This window comes from Pipistrellus kuhlii, unplaced genomic scaffold (assembly GCF_014108245.1).
Source record: "Pipistrellus kuhlii isolate mPipKuh1 unplaced genomic scaffold, mPipKuh1.p scaffold_m20_p_19, whole genome shotgun sequence".
NCBI lineage: Eukaryota > Metazoa > Chordata > Mammalia > Chiroptera > Vespertilionidae > Pipistrellus > Pipistrellus kuhlii.
In genome coordinates, this window is record NW_023425504.1 from 22,125,518 (window position 1) to 22,135,819 (window position 10,302).

At 41.7% G+C, this 10,302-nt stretch overlaps 1 protein-coding gene across 1 annotated transcript; it reads right to left on the minus strand.

Moving 5' to 3' along the window:
- Positions 1-404: 404 nt before the first annotated feature.
- ZCCHC12 (zinc finger CCHC-type containing 12) lies at positions 405-2,146 on the minus strand. Its single transcript, XM_036443524.2, has one exon. The coding sequence runs from the start codon at positions 2,141-2,143 to the stop codon at positions 941-943; it is 1,203 nt and encodes a 400-aa protein (XP_036299417.1). The 5' UTR covers positions 2,144-2,146; the 3' UTR covers positions 405-940.
- Positions 2,147-10,302: the final 8,156 nt, after the last annotated feature.

A 10,302-nucleotide genomic window follows, 5' to 3' on the forward strand; every position in this document is an offset into this window, starting at 1 on the left:
TGGTTGTGACCATGATGGAGCAGCAGCAGTAATCTATTATAAGAAATCCACCCAAAAGAGAAAGAGCTGTCCCTCCTCAAAGGGACAAGGATCGAAGCCTCTAGACTTCCCATTTGGGGTTATACTCGCAGCACCAGATCCCCGGCCATAAGACTCCTCTGGATACATTACAGAAATCATTGAAGCATTGTCAGCTAGTGGGTGCCATAGTTTGGCTCTGATCTAAGGGACAAGTCAATTGTAGGAGTCTCTATTTACCTTTGGGGAATATTTCAGCTTATTTCTTCTTCCCTTTGCTGTGCCTGCAAAATGAGATTGCTAAAAACCCCTTTATAGCTTTTTACCATATTTCTCTTATTTCCTTTTCCTTTACTTCTTAAAATAATACCACAGAAACATTAAAATAGATGCTGATATATATTTATTGACATAGAAAGAAGCCCACAACAAATTGTTTGGTGAAAAAATACAGACAATAGAACAGCACTAATATTTGACACTTTTATCTGTACATATATCTATCTGAATACAAACTATAGGTGTATGGAAGTATCTAGAAGGATAGTCATCAAAGGGTTGACAATGGTTATATAAGGGTAGAAGATTTGGACTAATTTGTACTTGACTTTTTGTACTTTTTTGTTGTTTGAAGATTTAACAGTGAATTATATCACTTTCACAAAGAGAATAAAGCCATCAAGGAAATGAGCACACACAGAAAACAGACCCTTAGGCAGCAGAGGTGGGGGTGGGGAGCAAGGACAGAGGACAGGCCATCTTTCTCCATTGTGCTTGTATCCAAGACCCTTTCTCCTGAACCCTAATAAAAGCTGCTATGGGGATTAATTCATGCAATTAGAGACCCCCTCCCTCAGTTTTCCTATCACTGGGCTCTGAATATACCTTAACGCTTCATTTAAGGCTGAAGGCTAGCACCTCACTATAGCTCAGAAGGGTCATCAGATTGGTCAGGAGCCTCTCTTGACCTCTCCTCCTTTGTATGTGTCAGCTCCTGCAGGGTCATGACCAGATTTTCAAACATCTCAGCCTTGTTGCTCTTGTCACAAGTTTCCTTTGAGTGGTCCTCCTTGCCACAATATGAAGAATGGGTTGTGTATTTTCGCTTCCTGGCTCTACAAATATTCCCAGGACCATCATTTTTATCTCCAGAACCCCCACTGGTGGAAGGAGATTGAGCCTGGGAACTATTGGGGGAATCAATGACTACCACTTGATCCTGAGGTCTGGTTCTGCTTTTGGGGGGAGGAGAACCAGAGGATGAAAGTGGAGGGTCCTGAGATTCCACCAGGATCACATCTTCGTCTGAGTCATCCAGGGTGTCATCTATCTCTATCACGTTGCAGTCAGCACTGCCGATTACTATCCGTAGGGATCCCTGAAATGCCACTGGACTGGTTGCCCTCTCCACCATTGACTCAGATCTCCTGGCCCGCTTCCGATTAATAAAAGTGTCATCCCAATCCTCCTCCTCCCTTATCATCTTGATTAACTCCAGAAAATTGGGAAGACGCTCCTGCTCATTTGCATACATCCTGAGAAGATGCTTCAGTCTGTAGCGCAGGTCCCCATTCAGCTCAGCCCCTAAAAGGAGCTGGTGCAGGCGAGTCTGGTTTGCATCTTTCGCAGCTATGATCCCTGCCTGAATAGCATTCTGGAGTTGCACCTCTAAACGGATCACATACAGGGAGGCTTTCTCCCCTTGGGCCTGCACGGTGTTAAAAAATTTACCATGGGCACTCACATTGGTTTCAGTCTCCCCAAACACCAATTTCATTGCGTGCAAGAAATCTGCCACACTTAGGTTGGGGTTGGCTGCCTGGAGCAAATGCATGACCTCCCGGGCAGGGCCCCTAAGGGTTTTCATCAGGCGCTTGAGCTTTTCTTCTTCAGACATATTCCACTCTGGCAGGACCCCATTGACTTGGATTAGCCAGTTTTCAAAGGTTTCTTCCCCCTGGGCTGGCACCCCCCTCCCTGAGAACAACTTCATGTTTCTTTCTGCCAAGTTGGCCATTAAAGGACCAAGACTCCTACCCAGGGACCTCAGCATAGAATGGGCCCAAGGCGGCAAGCGTGTGTTCTGCCGCCGGCTATTACCCATGTGTGAAATGATGCTAGCCATGACAGATGATGATCGGGTATCTGAATATTATCAAGATGTTTGGGCTTTTTGGAAGAGACTAATCTGCAGGCGTGCCGGGAGCCTCTGCCTTCCCCCTGTAAAAAAGAAGAAAAAGAAAAAAAGAAAAAAAGAAAAAAAAAAAACCAGGAGGGGTGTGTAAGAGGAGATTAATAGGGCTGCAGCTGTTTTCTCTCCCTTCCTGAATATCCTCAGTACATTTTATATCTGCCATCTGCCTGCTGTCCTAAAAATATCCTCCAGGAGACTGGCAGTTACAACCTCAGGGAGCCAGCCGGTGTCTCCCTGTTAGCGCAGAGCTTTGGACAGCCACATCCATTCCTCCAGTCTTTCAAGAGCAACAGCAACTGTTGCTTCTAATTCTAAGTGTAATCGTGTATGGAGCTGATGTTGGGCTCTCAAAATAGAGCACAGTGGTCAGATCTCATTTACCTCATGGTCTCAGGTCTCAACCACATTCCCTCTCAAAGTGCCTCTCGCCCCACCCTTTATCTCTCAGATTCTTACAGGAGCTCAGGAACAAGCGTGTGCCTTTATTTCACTATCAGCCTCTGCAACTGGTGGCCTCCATGAGAAAGCTTGTCTCCAGGTACAGTCGATCTTTGTCCACTGGGGGTCCTTGATCCCGGACTTCTGGGCCTCAAGACTGAGCCTTCGTCAGGAAGGGCAGGGAAAGGAAGGGTCAGAAACAGCCCCATCCCTCATCCTGCTCCCTCCCTTCTCATCCCACACTCTTTTGCTCCCTCCACTGAAGCCAAGCTGGCCATTTGAATACAAGCCAAAGAGACCCTGCCCCTTCCAATTACAGTTCCCCTTGTAAGTCTTCAGCCTACCACCTCTGCAATCAGCAGCACAGAATTCAAGTCCAGATTCCTCTTAGATGGCCTGCCACCGAGAAAGGGAATAGGAGTTGGAAATGCACAGGGACACCCATATATCCCTCACCAGGATGAGATGAGGAGATGCAAGATAGACAGCTTGCGATTCTCTTCCCTTGCCTCCCCAACCTCTCTGAAAACTCCCCCTTCTCAATCCAGGCAAACCCTACCCACTAATAGCATTCCGTGGCACCCCACCTCCTCCCTCAGCGCAGTCAGGCCTAGAATGCTCCTTGCCCAGCCTCCTAGATCTCGATTTTCCAGGCGGGGAGCCGCCCATTCCCAGTGTGACTTTCCCTCCTCTTTCCCCTCCTGGCAATCGCCCCCCCTTTATTTACCTATGTTCCGCGGGTGGGCAGCGGCCAGACAGCTCTGGATGTAGGCTTTGGCCTCTGTGGCCCTGCAGTGGGAAAGGATGGACGCTTCTTGGGCCGCTAAACTACTCGGGGCTGCTGGAACTGAACTGTTCTGCACTGCCACCGGGCTAGGGGGAGTAGATTTCGGTCAGCATGGTTCCCAGGGCAGCAGCTGCTGCTTTTATCCTCAGTCCTCTGAGACAAAAGAGCGTGACGCGCGGGCTGGAGCGGCCAATCAAAGAAGCGTGTGTGTGTGTGTGTGTGTGTGTGTGTGTGTGTGTGTGTGTGTGTGTGTTGGTGGGGTGTACGACTCCCAGCACAACCTCTATCCTAGGCAAATTATACCGGAGCAGGGAGTGGGGGTGGGGGTGGTTACAAGGCACTGGGCCACAAGTCTGCTGGGCTTCAAGTGCAGTTTAGTTGCATGGACTGCAAATTTGCTACTCTTCCTTTCTCCCTCTTTCTCCCTTGACTAAATTCCGTGTCTTGAGGGCAAGTGCATTAAACACAATGTGGAATCGAAAACAAATAAATAATAGAAGTACTTCACCTTTGTGTGGTGGGAAGGGGGGTAACTGTAAGAACACTAGAGTTTTCTTAATGCAAATAGGCTTGCACAAACATCTTTTACTGTGAAGGATGTGGCTATATGTCCATGTCCAGTTAACAGCGAGAAGACTTAGGCACCCAAGCTGTTAACCAATTAAACTAAACTATGGGTACAAGGCTGACTGCAACAGAATAATTTGGGGGAACTTGTTAGAAGTGTAGATTACTGGATCTGGCTTCTGGGGGATTCTGATGAGATGAGGGGATGCAAATGAATGGGGTATGATTTTAGATTTTAGGTTTTTAACCACCACTGTAGTTGATCCTGAGGTGTATAGAAGATGGTAAGTAAATGCACCTGTCTCCAGTGTTCATAGTATATCTGTGGTGAAATGCATCTCTAGAACATATGTTCTTACCTGTGTCCATGATCTTCCTGAAGTTGTATGGGAAGAATTTGGAATCTGTAGGAGGCTGAATAATGGCCACCTAAATATATCAAGTCCTAACCCCTGGAACCTGTAAATGTCACCTTATAAAGTAAAAGAGCCTTGACAGATGTGACTGAGGATTTGGACATGGAGAGATTGTCCTGGATTATCTGAATGGGCCCTAAATGTGATCACAGGTGTCGTTATAAAGAGTACAAGAGAGCTGACACACAGAAAAGGAGAAAGGGATGTGAAGACAGAGGCAGAGAATGGATCGGTGTGGCCACAAGCAAAGGAATGCTGACAACCACCAGAAACCATAAGAGGCAAGGAGCAAAGTACAACTCTGCCCACACCTTCAATTCAGTACAGAGGAACTGATATTTAACTTCTGGTCTCCAGAACTATGAAAAAACAAATGCCTCTTCTTTCTAGACACCAAGTTTGTGGTAATTTGTCACTGCAGCAAAAGGAAACTAATGCAAATTGCATTTTTCTGAATCCATAGCTTTGTCAATTTTAAAATGGGTCAGTGGCTCAATAATTGTTAAAAAACAATCCCCTGTGATATTTCTTCATTAGTATATTCCTCCTTAAATTTGTACTTGAGGAAAGAGTTTGAGAAATTAAACACAGTTTTACTAGAGCTCTGAACTATAGTTTTCTGCCATAATATAGGTCTTTCATTTACTGGTTCAAGGATAAGTTTCTAGGTGGTTATTCGTTGAGCTCTTAAAAAACTTTGCCTGTGATGGACTTGGCATTAATAGACCCAGACAAGGAACAACTCAATGAAAACACTACGCAGAGTTGTCTGGGGTGAATGGGCCATGTGGCTCCATGTCTTAGGTCGGGCTGCCATGACAAAGTACGATACCATAGACTGTGGGGGCTTAAACAATAGGAATTACTTTTTTTGAAGTTCTGGAGGCTAGTATCCAGTTAAAGTTGCCTACAGGATTGGTTTCTTCTGGGGCATCTCTCCTTGGCTTGCAGATGGCCACCCTCTTGCTGTCTTTTTACAAGGTCTTTCCTCTGTGTGCCCACTCTTGATGTCTAAATTTCCTCTTCTTATAAGCACCCCAGTCAGACTGGATTAGAACCCACCTAACCTCCTCATTTTCACTTAGTCACCTTAAAAATCTGAAGTTTAGAAATTAAAGCTTTCAGTTGAAATACAAATAGCTAGCTTTGGTTGCCTTACTCCTCCGTGCCAGGAATTTTCCATCCGTTATCTCTTTTAAGCATCTCTGGCAACCCTAATGAGATAGAAATTGTTCTCTGACTGAAGGAGCTGAGGCCATGCAGGCTCTTCACACTAGGGCTTAGGCTCATTGGAAGCCAGAACCCAGATGGGGATAATTATGGGAGATCCTGGCCACACTAACCTCATAACCCAAGGACAGCATCTTTCATGAAAATATTCAACAAGATAGTGAAACAGCTGAGACCGGTTTGGCTCAATGGATAGAGCGTCGGCTTGGGGACTGAGGGACCCGGGTTCGATTCCGGTCAACGGCATGTACCTTGGCTGCGGGCATATCACCAGTAGGGGGTGTGCAAGAGGCATCTGATCGATGACTCTCTCTCATCGATGTTTCTAGCTCTCTATCTCTCTTCCTTCCTCTCTGTACAAAATCAATAAAATATATTTAAAAAAAAAAGAGAGTGAAACAAATATATTTTTTTCAAATTTTAAATTAAATTTTTTTCATCACCTTTTATCCACTCTATGCCCTATACCACCTCCACCTATCTCCCTCTACCCCTGTAATCACCACACTTTTTCTCTTTATTTATTTGGTCAGCAAACTCATTAGTCAACAGAGCCAAATATCAATAGTACAATGATAGAAATTTCTTTTGAGAGCCAAAATTTTAAAACTTAAACTTCTTCTAATACCATTTCTTCAAAATAAACTCGCCAGGGCCAAGGTATTTTGTGGAAGAGCCACTCTCAAGGGGCCAAAGAGCCGCATGTGGCTCGCGAGTTGCAGTTTGCCGACCACTGCATTAAGGTATTACACATGTGCCCTTATCCCCCCATTGCCCCTCCCACTTGTGCCTTTACCCCTAGTGCCTGTGTCAATTGGTTAGGCTTATATGCATGCATACAAGTCCTTTGGTTGATTTATCCCCTTCCCTCCAACTCTTCCCTGTCTTCCCTTTGAGGTTTGATGATTGGATTGATGCTTCTCTATCTCTGATTTTTTTTGGTTCATCAGTTTATGTTGTTCATTATAAATATAATTTTAGACAAATAAATCTAAAAGAGTTTATCACCAATAGACTGAACTAATGGAAATTCTAAAGAATGTACTTCAGGAGGAAAATGATCTTAGAAGAATGAAAACCTAGAAGGAATAAAGAACAAAGAAAGTAGCCGAAACCGGTTTGGCTCAGTGGTAGAGTGTCAGTCTGCGGACTGAAAGGTCCCAGGTTCGATTCCGGTCAAGGGCATGTATCTTGGTTGCGGGCATATCCCCGGTAGGGGGTGTGCAGGAGGCAGCTGGTCGATGTTTCTCTCTCATCAATGTTTCTAACTCTCTATCTCTCTCCCTTCCTCTCTGTTAAAAATCAATAAAATATATTTTTAAAAAAAGAACAAGGAAAGTAATAATGCATGGGCAATGTAAGTGAATATTGACTGAAGAAGGATTTATAAAAACATCTATTCTGGGGTTTTTGTTTTGTTTTTAGTAACTTTTTCTTTATTATTATTTTTTAATGCTCACCCGAGGATATTTTTCCATTGATTTTTAGAGAGAGTGGAAGAGAGAGGGAAAGACAGAGAAGTATCAATGTGAGAGAAACACATCAACTGGTTGCCTCCCACACGAACTCCAACCAGGGCCCTGGCCAGGGAGGAGCCTACAAGCAAGGTATGTGCCCTTTACCAGAATTGAACCTGGGACCCTTTGGGCCCCAGGCCAATGCTCTATCCACTGAGCCAAACCAGCCATAGTTTATTCTGTTTTTTAAAAATAAATGAAGTATTGTACAATAAGAAAAGATGTTAGGAAGGACATAAATGGAGTTGAACTTTTCTAAGGGCCTTGTATCATAACAGAAGTGATCTGGTTATTTATTAAATGTACACTTTGATAAGGTAATTTTGTATGTAGGAATTAATAGTATTAACTATTAAAATAATAGTAACAGGGTATAAATCTCCAAACTAGTAGAGAGGGAAAATAATTGAAAAAAAAATTTTTTTTAATTCTCAATAAAAAAAAAATTCAAGAAGAGGTGAAAGAAATAGAGGTTGGACCAATATAAGCACAAAATAAAATTATAGCTTGAGTCTCAAATATATCAATAATTTTATTAGATGTTTATGAGGTACATGATCAGATTAAAAAAACAAATATTGTCTAGTAGGATCAATAAATGCACCCCTATTTAAGAGAGACAAATCCAAAATATAAGAATACAGATAGGTTGATAAATCATACAAATAATATATGTGAGAGAAAAGTTGTATAGCTGTATTCATATCAGACAAAATACACTTAAAAGCAAAGCATTATTAGAGACACATTTCACAACTAGAGGCCTGATGCACAAAGATTTTGCAAGAATGGGCCTTCCTTCCCCTAGCTGCTGGCACTGCCTTTCCTCTGGCCAGGAGCTGCCTTTCTGCCTTTGCTCCAGCCAAGAGACACCTTTCTGCCTTCCCATGCTTCCCAGAGGCCTGGAGCTTCTGGAGCAGTGTGGAACACTTGCATCATCACCATGACGATGCAAGCATGCTGCCCAACCTCAGCAGCTGGGCGCCTGAATATGCAAATTAACCTTCCATCTTTGCATACTCACTCCTGATTGGCTGGTGGGCATCGTGAAGGTACAGTCAATTTGTATCTTCCTCTTTTAGTAGTATAGATGATAAATGGTTCAATTCACCAGGAATGACCTTGTACTTATAAATATATAAAGTAAAAATTAACTTACTAAAAGGAGAAATAAATATGTAATCAGAGTATATATTTCATTATATATAGAGACGTCTTACCATACTTCTAGCAGGAGCTGATCAAGGAGGCAAAAAAAAGTCTCTAAGGATATAGAATTTTTGAACAATATGATTAATAACTTGAACTAACCAACAACTATGGAATATACATACAAATGCTTATAAAATTTGAGCACGTACTATGCCAAATAGCAAGTTTCAACACATTTTTAAAAAATTAAATCTGGCTTGGCTGGCATGGTTCAGTAGTTGAGTGTCTATCTATGAACCAGGAGGTCACGATTCAATTCCAAGTCAGGGCATATGTCCAGATTGCAGGCTCAATCCCCAGTGTGGAGCATGCAAGAGGCAGCCAATCAATGATTCTCATCATTGATGTTATCTCTCTCTCCATCTCCATTCCTCTCTGAAATAAATAAAAATATATTTAAAATAAATTGAAATAAAAAATTCAAATAATTTATAAATTAATACCTAAAAGATAACTGGATAATATCTGTATATCTCAAAATCAAGACACACTGAAGGAACTGAGGTGTCGAAGAAAAATGATAGTGGAATTGAAAATATTTGTGGCAGAAAATAATGAAAATGCTCATATCAACACTTGGGAATGCAGCTAAAGCAGTGCTTAGAAGGAAAAATTATCTCTTATCAATGATGAAAGGCCAAAATTTTGTGAATTTAGCATTCACCTCAAGATATAAGAAAACAAGATGAGCACAAAAAATTAGGAAAACCAAATCACAAAGGTAGGAACAGAAATGACATAGAGAGCAATAAAAAATAAGTTGAGAATTTTCTCTTTTGACATTTCTTTTCAACATTAGACAGAAATTAGACATGAAAAGTAAGTAAATGGCATCCAGATTGGAAAGAAAGAAGATTTTTCTCTGTAGATGATATGATTTTACATGTAGAAATTCCTAAGGAAATCACTAAAAAACTGCTGGAATGAATAAATTAGTTCAGCATGATTATAAGATACAAGATTAATATATAAAAGTTCAGTTGTATTTCTATACACTAGCAATGAACAATCCAAAAATGAAATTTAAAGAACAATTCCACTTTATAAGAGCATCACAAATAAAATATTTATGAATGAAATTTTTAAAAGAAATGCAAAACTCCTACATCAGAAATTTCTCTGTACTTCTGTTACAATGTTACTGTAAATCTAAAACTATTCCAAAATCCCTTCACCTGTCTTGCCCAAACCCCCAACCCGTCTCCCGGATACTGTCCGTCTGTTCTCAGTATCTACCGTAAGAGTCAAGGTAAAGAGATTAAGAGGGGGGAGAAAAAAGACACAGATTGCCAGAAGGAAAGGGGCGTGAAGGGAGGTGGAAGAGGGCAAAGGGGGGATGAATGGTAGCAGAAAGAGACTTGACTGTGGATAATAATCACACAATGCAGTAAGCAAATAATGTGTTACAGAGTTGTGCATTTGAAACATGTATGGTTTTATTAGCCAATGTCACTCCAATAACTTCAACAAAAAAATAAAAATTTAAGGAAAAAGTACAATTGCATAGCTACAAAATAGTCATGGGATGTAGAGTTGTAATTATGTAAGGTGCCAGGTACATGCCTGAATTATCAGAGGGATCTCTTTGTAAATTATATAATTTTCTAATCACTGTGTTATACACCTGAAACTAATCTAAAATAATATTGAATGTAAACTAGAATTGAAAAATAAAATTAAAAATAAAACTTTTCCAAAATAAAATGTTTATATGTAAAAAAATGATGAATTTTATGAAAGTGCACTATCTATAATAATAAAAGAGTAGTATGCTAATTAGATCAGACAGCTGAACAACCTTCCAGATGTCCTTCCAGATGACCTCTGGACAAAGTCGGGGCTGTGAGACCAAGGCAAGCCGCAGAGGCTGCGAGGGGCTGTGAGGGCCAGCTGAGGCTGTGAGGGTTGGCCAAGTCAGCCAGG